The sequence below is a fragment of the Emydura macquarii genome, unplaced genomic scaffold, assembly GCF_026122565.2.
Source record: "Emydura macquarii macquarii isolate MOO-44397 ecotype Brisbane River unplaced genomic scaffold, CSIRO-AGI_Emac_v2 contig_1230, whole genome shotgun sequence".
NCBI lineage: Eukaryota > Metazoa > Chordata > Testudines > Chelidae > Emydura > Emydura macquarii.
The window spans coordinates 21933665-21953998 of record NW_027131367.1 but is presented as its reverse complement, the minus strand read 5'-3'; the positions used below and the strand labels follow the sequence as shown (position 1 = coordinate 21953998).

At 38.2% G+C, this 20334-nt stretch overlaps 1 protein-coding gene across 4 annotated transcripts in view; it reads left to right on the top strand.

Annotated features, from left to right (window-relative positions):
• Positions 1 to 20334, top strand: part of MYH10 (myosin heavy chain 10) — a 144076-nt gene that overhangs the window by 95933 nt on the left and 27809 nt on the right. For all 4 annotated transcript variants that reach the window (XM_067547761.1, XM_067547760.1, XM_067547759.1 and 1 more), the window contains 11 exons: positions 1854 to 2027; positions 5192 to 5306; positions 9816 to 10009; positions 10262 to 10383; positions 11667 to 11736; positions 12583 to 12743; positions 13800 to 13908; positions 14012 to 14143; positions 15515 to 15721; positions 17262 to 17399; positions 18067 to 18190. In XM_067547761.1, coding sequence (XP_067403862.1) covers positions 1854 to 2027; positions 5192 to 5306; positions 9816 to 10009; positions 10262 to 10383; positions 11667 to 11736; positions 12583 to 12743; positions 13800 to 13908; positions 14012 to 14143; positions 15515 to 15721; positions 17262 to 17399; positions 18067 to 18190 — 1546 coding nt within the window. The remainder of the gene's footprint in view (positions 1 to 1853; positions 2028 to 5191; positions 5307 to 9815; positions 10010 to 10261; positions 10384 to 11666; positions 11737 to 12582; positions 12744 to 13799; positions 13909 to 14011; positions 14144 to 15514; positions 15722 to 17261; positions 17400 to 18066; positions 18191 to 20334) is intronic.

Below are 20334 nucleotides of genomic sequence, written 5' to 3'. Positions count from 1 at the left end.
CTTTACAACTTAGTTTGCAGGGAGAGAAATGTTAGCAAAGATCTGTACTTTGAATATGCAGATCCAGAAAGAAGACCCATATTCTGTCTCCTTGGAATAAATAGCTTTGCCTGCTGAAAAGCCTGTGGGAAGGAATGTGCATGTTTTCACTATACAGAATACTTAGTGTAAAATATTCTAAAACTTGAGTGGGTTTTAAGAGCCAAACATTGGTACCTACTCATAGAATATTAGAGTTGGAAGGCACTTCAGGAGGTATCTAGTCCAACCCCCTGCTCAAAGCAGGACTACCTCAGCTATATCATCCCAGCCAGGGCTTTGTCAAGCCGCAGCTTAAAAACCTCTGAAGATGGAGATTCCACCACCTCCCTAGGTAACCCATTCCAGTGCTTCACCACCATCCTAGTGAAAAACTTTTTCCTAATGTCCAACCTAGACCTCCCCCTGTAACTTGAGACAGTTGCTCCTTGTTCTGTCATCTGCCACCACCAAGAACAGCCTATCCCCATCCTCCCTGGAACCCCCTTTCAGGTAGTTAAAGGCTGCTATCAAATCCCTCCTCACTCTTCTCTTTTGCAGACTAAACAAGCCCAGTTTCCTCAGCTTCTCCTCATAAGTCTTGTGCTCCAGCCCCCTAATCCATTTTTGTTGCCCTCCGCTGGACTCTCTCCAACTTGTCCACATCCTTTTTGTAGTGGGGGGCCAAAAACTGGACACAATATTCTAAATGCGGCCTCACCAATGCCGAATAGAGGGGAATGATCACTTCCCGTGACCTGCTGGCAATGCTCCTCCTAATGCAGCCCAATATGCTATTAGCCTTCTTGACAACCAGGGCACACTGCTGACTCATATCCAGCTTTTTATCCACTGTTACCCCCAGGTCCTTTTCTGCAGAACTGCTGCCTAGCTCGTCGGTCCCCAGTCTATAGCTGTGCATGGGATTCTTCCTTCCTAAGTGGAGGACTCTGCACTTTTCTTTGTTGAACCTCATTAGATTTCTTTTGGCCCAATCCTCCAGTTTGTTTAGGTCCTTCTGTATCCTATCCCTACCTTTCAGGGTATCTACCACTCCCCCCATCTTAGTGTCATCCGCAAACTTGCTGAGGGTGCTATCTACCCCATCTTCCAGATCATTAATGAAGATGTTGAACAAAACCAGCTTCCTGTAAATTGTTACATGGGCACATGTCATGGAATGGCCTCATATAGCCATATCCTGTAAAATGTGGAGACTTGCAAATTCACGTTTTGCTTTTTTTAAGACTTGCATGTAGAAATCTGTTTCCCTGGGAAAAGAGGCCACCCTCATACAGATCCCCACCTGTAAAATGAGTATAATAGTTGTTCCTTGCCTCCTCATATGGATGTTGAGGATAAACATGCTAATATTGTGAGATATTCAGATAATGTGTTAAGGGGGACATATAAAACCCTTAGATAGCTAAATAAAACTTTGCAGTTCGCTTAAAGCTTTTACTGAAAAGCATTTGAGTTCTGTAACTCTACTATTCAGTTGTAAACAAAAATATGAGATTACTGTAGAACTGAGGATGTTTTTCAGGATTTACGGTACATATATGTAGTCTAAAATGGAATGAGCTTCCTCGAACTCACTACCGTCCATGTCTTACATTTGTCATTGGTGAAGTCTATTCACCACATTTCTCTATTTAAATAAAATGGGACTTGAGAAAATGAAATCTCAAAACTATACGCTTTCTCTCCAGAAACTTTTTTCTGGAGTGTGATGGGTTGGTATATATGATTTTTTTAAAGGGCTTTATCTCAATATCTGGTTTCATATTTTCAATTAAGTCTTGTTTAAATCCACCAACTGTTTGTTTTATTAGGCAAACCCCCCTGGTGTACTGGCTTTGCTAGATGAAGAATGTTGGTTCCCTAAAGCTACTGACAAGACATTTGTGGAAAAATTGGTCCAAGAACAAGGAACTCACTCCAAATTCCAAAAACCAAGGCAGCTAAAGGATAAGGCTGACTTCTGCATTATTCATTATGCAGGGAAGGTATGTGTTGTACAACTTGTTAAAAAAAAATTACGATTGTGTTGTAAATAGACTAGTTTTAGGAAAATTTGCTAAAGCTTTAGTGGTATTCAACTATGTGTATGCGAACTGTAACATAGGAAAAATTTAGTGATTTTTTTTTTTTTTGTTTAAAAGATATTTGAGAATGCTTTATTGAAATCTTTATTGCTGGATCAGAATCTACAATTGCAGAGCAGTCAAACTATTAAACACCCTTAGTTGAAGAGATTTAAGTTTTCCAAATAATAGAATAAAAAGGTTTTTGGTTCAGCAACGACTTATGATTGCTTCATTTCCATAAAGCTGATTACATAGTAGGTGGATTTTTTTTAGGGTTTCCAATGAAAATATTTTAATTTTTAAAATTGGCAGTCTTAAAAGGTTCCAGATTTGACAGTTCTTGAAATCAATCCTTTATTTTAGAATAGGCTCAGCAGGGCAGTGACAATACTAGCTTCCTCCACCTTGTTCCACCGATACTCCTTTTTTTTTCTTTTTTTTTTTCTTTTTTTTTTTTTTTTAAGAAGAATCCTTTTAGGGCTAAGAATGTATTTCAGTTGTCATTACTCATTCCATCTTTGCTTCCCCTACTAAGACTAACTGGTCCGGTTGTGATGTGGACAGTTGTCCATCAGGAAGTCATTCTTTTCATCAGTATGTATTACTTACTACCTTCTGTGGTCCAGGCTTGAACCAGTGCCCTTGAATTTTTCTGTTTATACTTAACTGTTCTGGATTCTTGCTTCTCCTGGATTTGGGCACCTAGGGGGCTACATGAAAGCATTCGTTTTCTGTAATTGATGCTCTCATGACTGATTTTTCATTACCATGACCCATGATTCAGCTGTTTTTTTATAGTTATTCTGATATGCATGTCACACACAGTGACTATGATCAACCTCTGGTTGGATTTTACATTCATATATGCCCAGGAAAGTCCCAGCTCATGTTGACAAGAAAGTTTAAATAACATACTCTGTTTTAAAATCATGGACTAGTAAATGTCCCAGGAAGTGGGTCTGAGTTTGACAAAGGATCAGATATCCTGTCCTTCCACTCTGCTTCACTTCAAAAATTCCCTTCTAATACAGTTGTGTTCCAAAACTAAGTTGTAAAAAATCAATGCATTTCCATATGCAAAAATACTTACTTGCCTAAAGGAAAACTGCAATACTTAGCTGTTACCTGGTGTAGATGAACAAACATTTTATCATATTAGAATATAAAGTGAAATTTCAAATTGGTAACTTAGAAATACTAACACCTATCACTGTTTCACAGTCTCCACAACTGAATGGTGCTGGTGTGTCTGAGCATTGACATTTTATTGATGCTTCCCACCGGGAGGACCGGTATCATAAAGGGCGGGGGGGACAACCAAAAAATCTTGCTGTTAATTTGAAACATAAATAGAGAAATCTGAATAATTTCATGTCTGCCTTTGTGATAGGAGGCAGTCCAATATTTCTTGTTGTGAGGAGTTGTCTGCCTTGTCAAGAAGAACAATCCAAATTAGACTGGTTTGGCCACTTCTGTGATGTGCAATGTTGTGCAAATTTTTCTGGCAGGTGGAGCGGCTCAGAAGAACTCAGGAAAGGTTGTTTGTTTTTTGTCTTACAGTTCCATCAAAATTGAAACATTTTGGAAATCATGTCTATTTCCTCAATTTTTTTTTGGAGGGCAAAAGTCAGATATTGACCATGTCCTCTTTCAGCACTGTCTGTGTGAATTTTTTTTTCCTTTTGAAATGACTTTTCATTTTGAAACGGTTTTGTTTTATATTATATTATATATATATATATATATATATATATATATATATAGTTGAAACCTTTCTAATTTTTGTCAAAACATTTTGATTGATCTAATTTTTTTCTATTTTCGGATAACCTCAAAATTTTAGGTTCCATTCCAAATCAAAAGAACAAACCTCAAAATCCTTCACAAAATGGTATTTCTGTTCTGAGCACAGTCCTACTGATAGGGTTTCTGTTAACTTGACTTGCTGTCTAACTGTGAGTTAGGCCAGAGGTTTCCAACCTGTGTTGTGTACTCTTCTGAGAGCTGGTTGCTTACATGGGTGCTGGCTGTTCCTTTTTTCTAGATGTAAAGCTGTATTAGAATACCCAAAGTACTTTTCAGTATCAACGGTTTTTGACGTTTGCCCACCGTGATATTAAATGATCATGAATGGGATGGAGTGGATCACTAAACAATCTCTCTTTTAAAACCTGGTGTGCACCCTATGAAAAACTTGAGATTTTTGAATGTATACTTATGATCCCCATGACTATCAAAATCTGAGAAGTATTAAGTCCTTTATTGCAGACTGCTGTCTCCCTATGAACTGATGCCCAAATTTTTAAAGGTGTCTAGGATCTACCTCCCATAATAAAATAAATACTTTTAAAATTCTGGACTTCAAAGGTTAACTTTGGAAAACTTTGGTATTCAACTGTTGAGCTGTACTTCTAATATCAACCCACGGTATAATGTAAGACTATCAAGATGGAAGCTTTTGTTTATTTTCAGTATTGTTAAATAAGTTTGTTGTCTAATTGCAATAGTCATCCAAATCTAAAAGTATCAATTATTTGCAACAGACCCTTAATTTGCTCGTTTTTGTAATTTAACTGCAGTAATTAGACCCGTCTCATTTTACATGAGTTGTTTTGTCGTTTCTACAGTAAAACATCTGCTTGAAAATAACTTGTCTGAAAATGTTTTTCCTACCATTGTTACAAGCAGCAAAGCTTGTCTCTCTCACCAACAGAAGTTGGTCCAGTGAGAGAGATTACTGTGCCCACCTTGTGTCTCTAGCTGGCAAATAAGATTAATAAAATGGGAAAACAGCCAAACTTTCTTTTTTGTTAAATTAAAGTTTAAAACTGCATTTCATAGCACTTTGTGTTAACAAAGGAGAAACAGATTAACTCCCAACCACATAAACATCAATAGGAGAAAACCAAGGCTTTAACACTTTCTTGAAAGAATTGAATAGGAAAATTCAGGAAAAACTGTTTAAAGGATGTTTTCTTGGGAAATAGCTTTTTGAAAACACTAGTTTAAAACAAACCCAAACCAAACCGAGGTTAGCAATGTTATCAACGTCACCACGTGTAACCTTGCTTGCTTCTTTACAGGTAGACTACAAGGCAGATGAATGGCTGATGAAGAACATGGATCCTCTGAATGACAATGTGGCTACCCTTTTGCACCAATCTTCTGACAAATTTGTTGCAGAGCTCTGGAAGGATGGTAAGAGAATACAGTGTCTGTAAGTGCAGATTTCATCATCATGTGAGATGTTATCTTATTTCGATGAGTTTTTGTTTTACTCTTTCCTGGTCTACAGTTGAAAATATTAGCAGCTTAATCCCTAAAGGCTAGCCAAATGTTGACAGTCAAAACTACAAGCAGAGAGAGGTGATTTGTTCCTTAGACCCTGAATTCAGTCCTTTGCGCATGTACCATCTCTGATTCGCTGCTTTTTGTGTCCATTCCTTGAACGGTGATGTTCATTTACAGCTCGTACAACTCATTGCCATGTGTTGACTTACTTCCAGAGTCTTATCTGAAAATAGTCTTTGGAGATAGTTAGTTTCAGACTTGGTATAAACAGCAGCAGTGGTGGTGGTGCTGCTGCTTAACAATGCCGTTTTCATGAAGAAAAATCTTATTTGGCTTCATGTATGTAACGGTGTGTGATATGTCTATCTCTTTTAAATAAATTATAATTAATTAGCATATTAAAACACTTTAAGCATTATTATTCACATGGATTTGACATTGCAATTAGCTGATGGTGCAGGTAATTAGCGAAAAGTATCATCTTTCACACAACTCCCACTAAAATAATTAAAGAAGCACAGTTAACATACAAAACACTTAGCAAGAACTGTGATTTTGATTTTGATTTTTTTTAAACACTTTGTGTATTGTGCTACACTTTCATATTTGGTAGCAAACCAGGGTCTCTTTTATGATACAAAAGACTCATCTAAGCAATAAGCTCAGTATCGATTTTTCCCATTTACTTATAGGCTGAAGAACACTTAATGACTTGTTGCTCAGCTACAAAGAGCAGTTTATGAAGTATATATTATTCATCTGATATCTGTCATCTTAAAAATAACTTTTTCCTTTCAAGTAAATCCACTTTCCCCTACAAACACGTCAGTCCAAATACTCAAAACTTGAATCTAAAGATTACTGAAATGTGCATGGAATATGTGTGGTCTAATTGCTTTTGTAGCACAATTTAAAGTTTGCTTGCGATTGTTAAAACGTGTTCTTTATACTAACTGAAGTGTCTTGTGTATCTGCTCTTCTGTCTTTCTATTTTTGCTGTTTCTCTGCCTTAGAGATTCAGAATATTCAGAGAGCCTCTTTCTATGACAATATTACTGGTCTTCATGATGCACCAGGTGAATGTATATAAAATCCTAGGTCTCCTAAAGGCAGGATTGTACCTACAGGAAAATCATTTTTGCTTATAGGCTTGCACGAACTGTTCATTTCATGCTAAATTTAGATATCTCCACAAGGCAAGTGACTTTGAGTGCATACCTATTCAATAGCTACTGCATACACATAGCATCTTATATTTTATGCACTGCACTTAAAGCATTACAGATTAAAAGATTTATTACTGCCTCCAACTTCTATTTTGATATGCCAAATTGCTCTCCAGTAGAAACAATACTCTGATAGCTAGAAGTATTTGAAATCACTTGTAGGCTTTTCAATATTCTTATCTTCTGTTCACAGCCCAACTTTAAGAAAAACACTGAAACAATTTAAGAACACTTATGTGCTTTTTAGAAAGCAATTACTTTGACTTGTGAACATTGAAGTGGTAGAAGTGCTGTTGGACCATGATTGAAAATGGCTCATTTCAAACTCCTGTGAACTGTCCTTTTACTTAAGAGCTCTTTGATGTAGTTTTTTCTCTTTCTACAAATTCTCCCTTTAAGGTTTTTTTGTTTTTTGTTTTTTGTTTTTTTTGGGGGGGGGGGGAGGGGGCTTATTAAATGAATATTTGCAATTGATCCTTATTTGGAAGTTTGTCCAGAACACTTAAATACTACTTCCCACCCCCAAGAATTGGTGAAAGTTAAAAAAACAAACAAACAAACTTATTATGGGCACCCTTAAACTTAAGTTTTGCTTTGTTACCTCTCATTTTTTTCAGTATTCCCTATGCTGCTATAAACTAGCATTATTCCTCTTAATTTCCTAAAAGAAGTACTGAAGTTTTCTTGTACAGTTATCCAAGGCAGCTGAAAATTTAAGTATCCACTGTATTTGATTGGCCAATTTTCAGGAAAAGCTTACATTGTTATTTACCTTAGTGTTTAAAAAAAAAAAAAAAAAAAGTTCAAACAGGTTTTTCTATTCTTGTAGTTTTCAGATATAACTATGTAAAAGTAACTTGGGTATGCCCACTTAGGTTAACCTTTCAGTTATCATAGAGATGCAGAGTGTGTGTGTGGGTGTGTGTGTGTGGTTGCTGTTGTCTGTTTGCACACAGTATCTTTCTAATATTACTAAAGTTGCCGGTTTCTTTCATACTCTGTAGCATGGCTAAAGATACCTTTGAATAGCACTTCTGGTTTAGAATTGCATTCTGCTTTCAGTTAAATGTTTAGGACATGACCCTATAAACACTTCAGTGCGTGTGTAGGAATTAACTGTAGTGGAATTACTCAGCTGCTTAAAATTAAGCATGTGGTTTAGTATCTGTAGGATTTGGGCTCTAATTTCCACTTATTTTGTTCACTTGTCACTGAGCAACACTTACTAAAGGTTGATGATACGGTCCAAACTTATTACGCCATATACATTCAGATTCTAATCTCCGCTTCAACAATAGAATTATGTAAAACATATTTGTAGGATGGGGGACTCTAGCCACTGCGACCCTCTTTTTCAGAATCACTGCTTCCCAGGATAATCAGCTGAACATGAGCTTGCAGTGTGACACTGCCTGAAATGGCTAATGCAATCTTGGGATGCATAAATAGGAGCAGAGAGGTTACTTTACCTTTGTATTTTGCACTGGTGTGACTGCTGCTGAAATAGTGTCCAGTTCTGGTGTCCACAGTTTAAGAAGGATGTTGTTGATAAATTTGGAGAGGGTTTAGAGAAGAACCTCAAGAATGTCTACAGAATTAGAAAACCTGCCCTATAGAGAGATCGATGTTCTTGAGTCTATCACTATAGTTAGTGTAACAAAGAGAAGGTTTTGGGGGGTGACTTGATCTAGAAGGCTACAAGTACCTGCATGGGGAATAAATATTTGATATTGGGCTCTTCCGTATAGCAGACAAAGGTATAACAAGGCCCAATGGCTGGAAGTTAAAGCTAGGCAAATGCAGATTGGAAAGAAGCCATACGTTTTTAATAGACGGTAATTAACTTTTGGAACAATTTACCAGGGGCCATGATGGCAATTTTTTAAAATCAGGATTGGATGCTTTTTAAAAAGATTTGCTGTACAAATTACTTTGGGAAGTTCTAGAGCCTGTGATGTACCTGAAGTCAGACTAGATGATCACAGTGGTCCCCTTCTGACGTTGGAATCTAATCTATGAATTATGAAAATAGGAGAAACTGGTTCCAATTTGAAAAATAAAACATTGACATTTATGAAATATTGTATATGAAATAAGTACACAGAACCAATTCTGAAAGCATTGTTTTGAGTGAATGAATTTCTTCAAGAATAGATTTGTAGGCTTTAACCCCAGTATAACTATTGTTTCTAGCTGGTTAACTTGGACTCGATGAATTATCAGTGCATACTGTATAAGAGTTACACTAAGAAATGCCAGATCGCAGCATCAATCTGCCTTTTTGGATGAGAAATGAAAGATTAGAAAGGATTTCTAGAGTTAGTTCACTTTGGAAATGTGGCTTTTGAGTTACATTCAGACTCTTAACTTTCTACTAGGTGTCTCTTCATCTTCTCCTTCATGAAGCTTAAGTTACTGAGCATTTTTTTTGTTTGTTTGTTTTCCTCTTCAAGTCTCTCTTCTGATGCTTTATTGCAGCTTTGGAACTCTTGAAATTTTGTTGTGCAGTTTTTATACTTTAAACCTATTGCACTTTTGGCTGAGGAAGTCTGTACAGTTTGACATAAACTATTAAAATAACATAGGCCTTGCAAAACTCTGGCACATTCACATCTCCCCTTTCTTTCACTGAAAGTATAACCATCAATAGAAGAGCTAAAAGGAAATGTCTTTTCAACCAGTCTCCAATATGCATCAGGGCTTTTATCTATTAATCTGCATAGAATATATATGTGATTATTCTCATTTAAGAAGATGTGCAGAATTTGTGCAGTTCAAAGTTTCAAATTTTCAGCCTCGAATTATTTTGCCTTACTTATAAGCTTTTTTCACATCATTCATATCCTGCATTTTCCAAGTAATTCTCTGTTGCTCATCAGTCAAGAGTTCACTTAAAATAAAGACAATGGCTTTGTTGGTGCATTTAGAACTTTAAAATAAAGAGCTGGATGTTTTCGTACATAGTTGTCAAAGCTACAGTATTCTGCCATATAAGTTTGTGGCTTTCAATTCCACTGCTTCTGCACAGTGTCCCTAACACATGCTGTGATTGCCTTGTCTACAGATGGCATCTTTTTACCATTTGTTCCACAAAGCTTTTGCTACTGCACTGTCACTCCTGTGTACTGCTTATCTTTATATCTGACTAATGTTAAGGTCTGCTTAATTTTTATTTTCTTGTCATTCCCAGTGGACCGTATTGTGGGCCTGGATCAAGTCACTGGTATGACAGAGACTGCGTTTGGCTCTGCATACAAGACCAAGAAGGGCATGTTTCGTACTGTTGGGCAGCTGTACAAGGAATCTCTCACCAAACTGATGGCAACTCTCCGAAACACTAATCCCAACTTCGTTCGCTGCATCATTCCAAATCACGAGAAGAGGGTATGTGCCGAGCACCAATGTTGTACTCTGTACTGTTTTTGCATGGAAAATCACTACCTGTGTTCTGAATGGAGACCTCATAAATGATGCCTCCTTTCAAAATAGAGAGAGTATTTAAGATATTCATACAGACAGAAAATACCTTCTGTGTTCATATGTACATGTAATATAGATGAAGTCGTGAAAAATTATAACTGTCTTTCCTTGATATGAGTTCAGAGTATAAAGGTATTCTTTTGTCTACTTGTCCAGGCTGGGAAACTGGATCCACACTTGGTTTTAGATCAGCTTCGCTGTAATGGTGTCCTGGAAGGAATAAGGATTTGTCGACAAGGATTTCCAAACAGGATAGTGTTCCAGGAATTCAGACAGAGGTACTAGTATGAACAGTTTGGGGTTTTACAATTTTTTTTCATTTAAAACATTTTTAACTAATTAAAAAAAAACCCTTGTGTAAGAGATCTGAAAGTGATTTGAGGCTGAAGAGTTGAGGGGGTGGTGTTTGTGATACTTCCTATTTCCCCTTCCCCACACCAGTCCTCTTTCTTTTGCCATCGCAGGCCTCTTCCCACATGGTTCCTAGCCATTCCCCACACAGGTTCCCAGATTCCAGACTTTGAAAAATAAGAGTAAATACACTGTTTTTCCTGAAATTTCTTTAGATGTTGATTACATTTAAAGTAAGCCAGAGTAGTGTCATTCAGGTCTCATTGGGAAAAACATTTTCTTTCTTTTTCTTGATTTTAGAATAGGAAGGTGAACAAGGGTTGGTCACTTTTTTGTGACTTTGCCTAATGCTGTTAATCACTGTCTGAGTGCAAAGGCTCTTCACTTTAGTTAGGTGTTATATATAATCCATATATTCAGTAGGCTTTTCTGAATTTTAGGAACAGAGTAACTAGAATGCTAGCAAGAGCACCTCTTGTCCTTTTTTGTAGCAAAATTGTAAAACATGCCAGAGTCCCATTTTTCAAAAGTGACTTGGGCATTTTGGTGCCTAAGTTACTTTTGAAAATGGAACTTAAAAGTTTGGGGTTTTTTCACATTTTTTAAAATCTTGCCTTTGGTGTAGCTTCATTTTTCAGTGGTGCAAAAAAATATTTCCTAAATGCACCATTTGAAACACTTTTTAGAGAAACTCAGTCATTGAACTCCTTTAAAATTCATTCCACTCCCATGCCCCAGTGGGTTTGAATATTCAGAGCTACCCAGGATAAACAGCCTATTTTGAGCTTTCTTCCAAAAAGTAGTACTTTAAACACACTTTTTTTGGGGGGAGGGGGGAGGGAGAGACTCCCCACCTTTGTGTATTTGCATGTCAGTTCTGAAACGCTTACTGTGTATTCATAGGTATAGGAATAAAGTACCTAAATGTCTAAAATGCCAAATTTCCTTGAGTTGGTTTCTGAACAGTAACCTTTCCTTCTCCAAACAATATCTTATCTCAAGCATGTGTGCATGGTGTTGATGGTTCACTTCTTTTCACACACTGCTCGTGAAAAAGTTAAGACTGCCAGTTCATTCTTCTGCCTTTTTTGGGAGGAAAGTCTCAGGGTTAGTTTAAAAATAGAGAAAATCAGTGCCAGTTTGCTAGTATGGTTGTGTTGGTGATGATTCATTACTGGGTCTAATGGTTTATTCTTTACTTGACTTACAGGTATGAGATCCTTACTCCTAATGCAATCCCGAAGGGTTTTATGGATGGCAAGCAGGCTTGTGAACGAATGGTAAGCATTTAGTAAGATGTAGATGTAAATCATTTAACATTTGCGGCCAAGAATCATAGAATCATAGAATATTAGAGTTGGAAGGGACCTCAGAGGTCATCTAGTCCAACCCCCTGCTCAAAGCAGGACTAACCTCAGCTATATCATCCCAGCCAGGACTTTGTCAAGCCTCAGCTTAAAAACCTCTAAAGATGGAGATTCCACCACCTCCCTAGGTAACCCATTCCATTGCTTCACCACCCTTATAGTGAAAAACTTTTTCCTAATGTCCAACCTAGACCTCCCGCCCTGCAACTTGAGACCGTTGCTCCTTGTTCTGTCATCTGCCACCACCGACATCCTAGCCCCAGAACATCCTATCAAATCCCCCTCACTCTTCTCTTTTGCCCCATCCTCCTTGGAACCCCCTTTCAGGTCTCTCCAGTTAAAGGCCCAAAACTGCTATCAAATCCCCCCAATCACTCTTCTCTTTTGCAGACTAAACAAGCCCAGTTCCCTCAGCCTCTCCTCATAAGTCCTGCACTGCTCCAGCCCCAATCCTCCAGTTTGTTTAGGTCCTTCTGTATCCTCATCATTTTTGTTGCCCTCCGGAGCTGCACTCTCTCCAACTTGTCCATTCATCCAACCGATACTACTTTAACTTTGTAGTGGGGACAGGCCCAAAAAGGTATATAACATGGACACAATATTCTAAATGTGGTCCTCACCAATGCTGTTCGAATAAGTGTCTACATCCTTTTTGTAGGGGGGGGAATAATCACTCACCAATCCCACACTTCCCACGACCTGCTGGGAGTATGCTGTTTGTGCTCATTATGTAAATAACTGATTTGCCCTCCTACTTAGATCAGAGCGTTGGAGTTGGACCCCAACTTGTACAGAATTGGACAGAGCAAGATCTTTTTTCGAGCTGGCGTCTTGGCACATTTAGAAGAAGAACGGGATCTGAAGATCACAGACATCATTATTTTCTTCCAGGCAGTCTGCAGAGGGTACTTGGCCAGAAAGTGAGTGAGTGGCTCCTTAGTTGGCCATCTTGTAACTTTTTTTTAACGTCTAAACCTAGCCCTTTTAATGTTCTCATGCATGCTTTCTTATCAGAAGAATTGGCTTAATCCAAAGCAGTGTGTTCATGGTAATTTGCATGATCCTCAGTAATAGTTGATTTAAGTGTGACAAGCTGGTCAATTAACAGGTTAAATAATGTCTATAGACAAGCTTGCAAGCCTACACTGACTATTACTGAAGATCATGCAATTTACCACAGTCAGATATTCCAGTAAGAATGTCCGGACAAAGAGGATGGTCTACCTTTTTGACTGCATCGTAGTGTCATTCTTTTTTTTTTTTTAAACTTCATTTTATTGTTTCTCATTTTTCTGAGTTCAGATAACTCAGGTGAGTTGTGGATTTTTTGTAATTAGGCATAAGTATCTAGCTACGGCTAAGCCCATTGGAGACCCTAAAGTCTTGCTCCTTTTTGTTACTGTTACTGTTCTAATAAATTAGTGCTTTAAAATATTGGATCAATATTTGGCCAGTCAGTTGACCACTTATTTTTGGACCAGTCAAGTGCCCAACTTTAAGTTGGTTGTACGATTTGTAAGAAATACGCAATTTTATTTTCAGTACCATTGAATGTCTTGATGTATTGATGGCTTAGAAAGATGCAGTTATTTTTATTAACAGCATGGGTAGGGGAAGTGAAAGCTCTGCTTTTGCCCCACCAGTATGTCTCAAACCTAACATGGAGGGCCACGTCTAAGAGTCAAGGGAGAGTTCAGTCTTTAATGCCATTTGTGGGACTCTTAGCACAGAGGGTCAGCTATCCTAAAGTCTCATTGTAATGTGAATGCTGAATTCAGGTCTTAGCTGGATCTCTAGAGGAGGAATGATCACTCCAGAATTCTGTTGCCCGTAAATCAAGCTAGTCACTGGCACTTAAACATGGCCTTGTTATAATTTAAAAGTGTTCTGGAATGGATCACCTAACTACTACAAATGCAAATATACTTTATGCTTGGCCTCACTGACTGGACAATTTTCTGTGTTTCTGCCATCAGGGCCTTTGCAAAGAAACAGCAGCAGTTAAGTGCATTAAAAGTCCTGCAAAGGAATTGTGCGGCATATCTAAAATTAAGGCACTGGCAGTGGTGGAGAGTCTTCACAAAGGTTAGCTGTTTTCTGTCACTTCCTTTAACATGTGGTGTTAGGTGGCATACAATGCTACACATTTTCATCCATACACACAACTCATTTTCTAATTGTACTGTAGGTGAAGCCTCTTCTGCAGGTTACTCGACAAGAAGAAGAACTTCAGGCCAAGGATGAGGAGCTGCTGAAGGTGAAAGAAAAACAGACAAAAGTGGAGGCAGAACTTGAGGAGATGGAGAGGAAACATCAACAGGTTTGTTGTGCTAAAGATAAGTCTTTAATGGCCATGGACTGACCTAGATCCTTGTGTGAAGAACTCGTCATGACATCACTGAGAGTTCTGTGGATAGAGGGTATTATACAACAAGTGATTAACTCTGTGAGACAAGACCACATGTTGATTTCCACTGATTTACTTAGGGGTGCAAACCTGACACACCATCTCATTTCAGAACAGAGGGACAGGTATTTTGACAGTCTTTTCTGATTTAAAAAAAAAAAATGAATTTGCGGTAACATTTTAAGTGTAATTTTCAGGCAAGGATACTTTCTGCAGCACTTCTATGTTGTAAATAACTAGTGTGGGGAAACAGAAACAAAAAATAGTAGTCTTCACACAAACCTAACTGAAACTGGGTCAGAGTAACGATGAATGTAAGTGTGTCATATCGAGCAGAAATGTTGTATGATGTCATAATGATTGGTATTGTGTCCAGTCATTTAAAGTCTTAATTGGTTATCGATCTGTGAAGACGAGTTTTTATTGCAGAATCTAAAGAGCAGGAAATAAAACTAATTGAAGTCTAGAGAAAATAATCCAAAACCAGATAAGAGCAGTAATTCCAAGAGATCCAGAGGGAAATAGTGGACATCAAATTAGACTTGAGCTTGCTCTTTGATTAGGCAGCAAAAAATGCAAAAGAGTTTGGGTGACCTAAGTAAAGGAATCGTATCCTAGAAGAGGAAGATGATGATTCCTTTTCATATGGGCCTGAGACATCATCTATGGTGTTGAAGTGCCTAAAATAAGGAATGCAGTATAAAACGAGCAGAAAAGAACTGCACAGTGTTTTACATAAATGAGAGGAAATGCAGAGAGGAGCAGCAAATGCCAAGGGGCTGGACAGACTGATTGCAGAAACTATCAAAAGGACTAAATATGATTAATTTTGCTAAACAGTGAGTTCAGCCAAACTGTCTACAAGTATTGAAAGGATGTAAATGCCAAGAAAGGAGAGCAATTATTTAAGTTTGATGTAGGAGGGAATAACTAGAAATAATGAGTTGAAACTCAGAGTAGAGTAAAATAATCTGACTAATTGATCTTAGTTAGACAATTTCTTCCTGGTAGACCTCCAGGAAAGTGTAGTGGGAAGCCCCATTACATGAATAACTTAAAACGGAACTGAAGTCGACCCCATAGGAGACAGTCTAGGGGTGTGAGGCAGAGGGTGGTCCAGCTAAAGAACAGGTCTTATGCTTTTAACTTCTGTGACTTATAGGAAAAGAGTAGATGTTACAATAATTACAAAAGTTTAAAACTGTCTGTGCTCTCATATGTGAGGTGTTTTGGCAATGTAGCAGTAGAGAAACTTGAGGGTTCGTTCATCTGTAACATTCACAGATTATAGAAGAAAAGAACATTCTCGCGGAGCAGCTGCAGGCAGAGACAGAGCTGTTTGCTGAAGCTGAGGAGATGAGAGCCCGACTGGCCGCCAAGAAACAAGAGTTAGAAGAAATTCTGCATGATCTGGAATCCAGGGTTGAGGAGGAAGAGGAAAGGAACCAAGTCTTGCAGAATGAAAAGAAAAAGATGCAGGCACATATTCAGGTATTCCTCTCTACACTGTAATTGGAAGGACGTGTGATTAGAACTCCAAAATAATGAGGGCGATATTGTCACCTCCAATAACTTCTTCTGGAGGGAATGAAAGGAGTGGAGACAATCGCTCCTTTAGGACAAAGGTAAGGGGAATGAAAAGAGGTATCCAGCGTCATGGTTTTATCTTGTACGTGGTTTTATCTATGGTCTTCATGGGTATGAATACTCAGTGAAAAGATGGAGAAAGGGGTAGCTAATGTTTGCAACATCACCCTTCTTGAAACAAGCATGTATGCAGATTCATTAGAGTAAAAAAACTCCCTTGAGAGTCATGCCATGTGTAGGTTGAGAGTTGATGACTGCATGGCTCTTTAGGGAGTTTTAATACCATTTCAAGTACGGTGGGGCCTGGGAATACATTATACAGGCCTACATGCTTCCTAGTGGAAACTAAGATGCATGTGATTTCCTCGTAGATAGACGTGAAATGTTTCATGCTTGTTTGTGACCAGAGAAGCATGCAAAGACTGTTTTGTCCACTCCAAGTTGCTCAGATTTCCTTTGCACTCTCATGGCTGCACCTCATGTGGTTTAGATCTTCTATTTCGGACTTGATTTGGGGGAGACTTTCAAAAAGCCTAAGAAGTAAAGGAACATGCAGCTGTCTGCAAGTCAGGAAGTGCTCTTGAAAATCTCTCACGTTCTTCCTTAAGAACTCAGGATGTTTTCTAAGTTTTGTGGGTGAAACTGGTCGGGGAAACAACTGTAAATGAATGGAAAATAGCAATGCAGTGTTACCATGGCTGCAACAGAAGTGTCCAAAAGTGCTGTTAATATCAGCTACTTACATGTATGTCGAGAGATCTATACCAATTTCAGAAACCCTCTGAGGGATCTGGACCCTTTGTGAAGTCCAGCAAGCTCCTTTCACTGCATCCCTCCTCCTCCTCCTATCTTTTTACCCATCCCCAATCACACCCACACCTACATTTAAATGTCTGTGAAATGGCCTTTCTGCTGTGCCTTCTGGGGAAGCTTTGATGTAAAGCACAGCCTCATATAATGGGGGCTATAAAAGGAAATGTGGGGGGGGGGGGGGAGTGCAATGTTATAGCTGCCATTTCACAGTGGAAGTGGCTTGCATTCCTTCTGGGAGCCATATACTCTGCCACATTGAGTGTTCACCTGTTAAAGATAATACACTATACAGCAGTACAAAATGTGCGCGCAATATGGCTGTGTTAGCTGCTTTGGAAAGCATACACTTGAACATTCTGACTTACACTATAAATGAGATTTATAAACACAGTTTTGCACTTATGTAGTGTATCAGATCATGACTGTCTAGTATAAGGTTGCATTATACTAGGGTAAGGCTCCTACAGTTGAAGCCACTTTTCAGTGGGTTTTTTTTTTTTTTTTTTAATGCTTTACTCTGGAAAGTGAGGGGCGGGCTGTTCAGAAATAAAGTGAAGAGTGTTGTCTTTCTGTTGACTTGGAGCAGATGGGAAATATGGAAAACATGGTGCAATTGTGCTTTCTTTCTTAGGACCTAGAAGAGCAACTTGATGAGGAAGAAGGAGCTCGACAGAAGTTGCAGCTTGAGAAGGTAACCGCTGAAGCTAAAATAAAAAAGATGGAGGAAGAAATCCTACTCTTGGAGGACCAAAATTCCAAATTTTTGAAGGTGAGAAACCCATATGTGATGTAAGTAAAACCTCTCATGTTAGAAGAAAATGTGTGAGATTTCAGTGGACACTTCAGGCTTTCTTATAATGTCAGCATGTTTTTCAGTATAGTCTCAATCTTTCAAAAACTACCTGTGCACTAAGTGATCTTACTGGGGGGCAGGCCTGAGCTACTTCTGGCTTCCTACAGGCTAAATATAAAATGGAGAGTTTTTGGTAAGACTCTTGGGGAGTATTTATCACACTTACTCTCATGCAGTGCTCAATTTCAAATACAGTATATAAGTTTTAGGCCTAAATTGTCAAAAGTGGCTAATTTGGAGTGCCCCAATTTTTGAGTGTCCAACTTAAGGCACCTTATGGGGGCTTCACTTTCAGATAGTTTGTTCTCTGAACTTTTGGAAAAGTGCTGAGCATGCACCATCTAAAAATTGAGCCTCTTTATGGTATCTCAGGGTTGACATCCCAAATCACCAATCACTGTTAAAAACAAGGACTTTCATTATTTGATAATTAGTCAAACTGGTCAGTAATGCTAACTTGCAGCCAGTTGAAATAAAGCTTGTACTAAGGTATAAGGTTTCTATATAGATTTCCTATATTCGTTCTTTATTTGTGCCTCAGGACATTTTATATACTTTAACAGTCAATCTTTTTATCAACTAGGAAAAGAAACTAATGGAGGATAGAATTGCTGAGTGCACCTCTGAGCTGGCTGAAGAAGAAGAAAAGGCCAAAAACTTGGCGAAACTTAAGAACAAGCAGGAAATGATGATCACAGATTTGGAAGGTTAGAGATCTTTTTGTATATGCCTTCTAACAACATGGCATTTGTGATACAAAGTAAGAGGTCACCTAAGTAAATGTGAGTACAGTAAAATCATGGTTTTATGAACTAATTAGGGAGTGAGGAGTTCATAAAATAAAAATTCATAAAATTGAACATCTCAAAATTAGTGGGTACAGTGAATAAGTCTCAGTATGGCATACTTGATCTTTTTCTTCATGTCTTTCACACCGCTGCAAATTTCCAGTGTATTGAAGGCATTGAAATGTGAACATCAACTTGTTCTTCCATCAACATCACTTTCTTAATTTTTTTTTCCATTGGTGAAAAATAGTTTGTATGATTTGGTTATTCATAAGATTAATGTTTGTAAAATTAAGATGCCATGTTTACTAGTCTCAAGTATGTCCAATACGTCAGAAATGTCCCAAAATGTGCCTCTTTTTTGTGAATGCTTGGATACCTCAGTAGCTGCTATTTACTATCCACCCAGCCCTTCATTAGCTACATGTTCTATTTGCTTCAGACTTTTGCTATTTTGGCATAGCACTTGACCACACTAACCTGTAGCTGGTCTTTGCTGTTAGTTCCTCACTTTTGGAAATATTTAATTTACAAACACTTCTTTAAAAATTGAAGGCACTAGATGCATCCTTTAATAATAAAGCAAAAGCTGGTTGCCTTTTCCAGAGGGTAATTGCAGTTTTATATGATAAGGACATTAAAATGACATTTTTCTAAAATAATATTATAGGTTAACTATATTTGGTTTTTTTTCTACCAGAAATCATTGATGAATAACCAATCTAAATAGCTTTGCTTGTCTCGATGCTCTGTTTATCTAAAATGGTTCCATTTCTGCTCTTGACACTTGTTTCATATCATATGTTTTTATAAGAAGTACCATAAAAATGTTTTCTAAGCAGCCACTTGCTAAGTCAACTCCCTGTGTAATCTCCTCTTAGATTTGTTTATACAAAATGGCTTCTGGCTGTAAAATGTCTGGTTGTTGTGCAACTGACTTGGCAGTTAATGTGCAAAATTTAAAGTCTGTGTTGGTCCCTGTACTCTAATTTGGAAATAATTTCTCCTCTTCTGTACTATGGACAGTTCTTTGATTCATAATTTACAACTGACTTGATTATGGAAGAATTGCAACGTTTGACTCTTCTCCAGTTGGGCACAAATTGAACTAATAAGGGTAGCAGCTGACTTTTGTACCGGTTTTGAGATATTCAGAGGCCTTAGGATGGATATAAGTGGACTTAGTTACTCACTGGAAAAGAATGCTTGTTTAAACGTAGGACTAAATCAGCTTTAGCATTGCTGATTTGCCTCAACAAACTGATGGATCTTACGGAGCACTGCCAGGACCATTTGTAAAGTGGAAAGCTAAATTTTATGTGCAGTATACACTCTTGCCCACTTTGCCCGAGCAAAGTATAACTATTTCATCTCAGATAGATAGCTTCAGTAAATGACCTATCGTCTGTATTTATTAGAGCAATACTGCAGGTGATTTAAGAAGTCTAATATAATACAGAAGATTCATTTGGGTTCCCTAATCACAAAATGGGTGCCACTTAAACACTTGGGTCCGAGTCCATTTCCCCAATTTTTAATAGAACAATTGACTCTGCTGTAGCACAGACCTTGTTGTTCTCCTTCCCATTTGAACTACTAAACCAATGAACAATTTTGTTTAAGGACTTTGGTGTCCTCCAGGGATGATTCCTTAGTCTGAGTTCTGCTTCTCAAGAAGTCAACAGCAGGAAAGGAACTGTAGGACACCCAAGACTTTATCTTGAATGCAGTATAGCATGAAATCTGAGCCTGGCAGCTTTTTCTAAGTAGAAAATCCCTAGTCACTATGCTTCTTTCTGCAGAGGTTTGTAAGCTGCTGCGGTCAGTGCATTCTGCTCATGCTGTGACCTCTTCCTGCCTCTATCATTGGGCCAAATGATGGAGTGGAGGGGGTCTGATGTAGACTAAGACCAGATAGGGTGATGCAGCACATGGAGCCAGCCCACTCAGCTGGCAGCAGTATAAGGAAACGGCTGTCATCCAGAGAAGGATGGCAAAGAATGAGAGGATAAGGACTGTGAGCTTCATAAAGGAAGAGATTTTTCAGTCTCTCTCTAGACCCT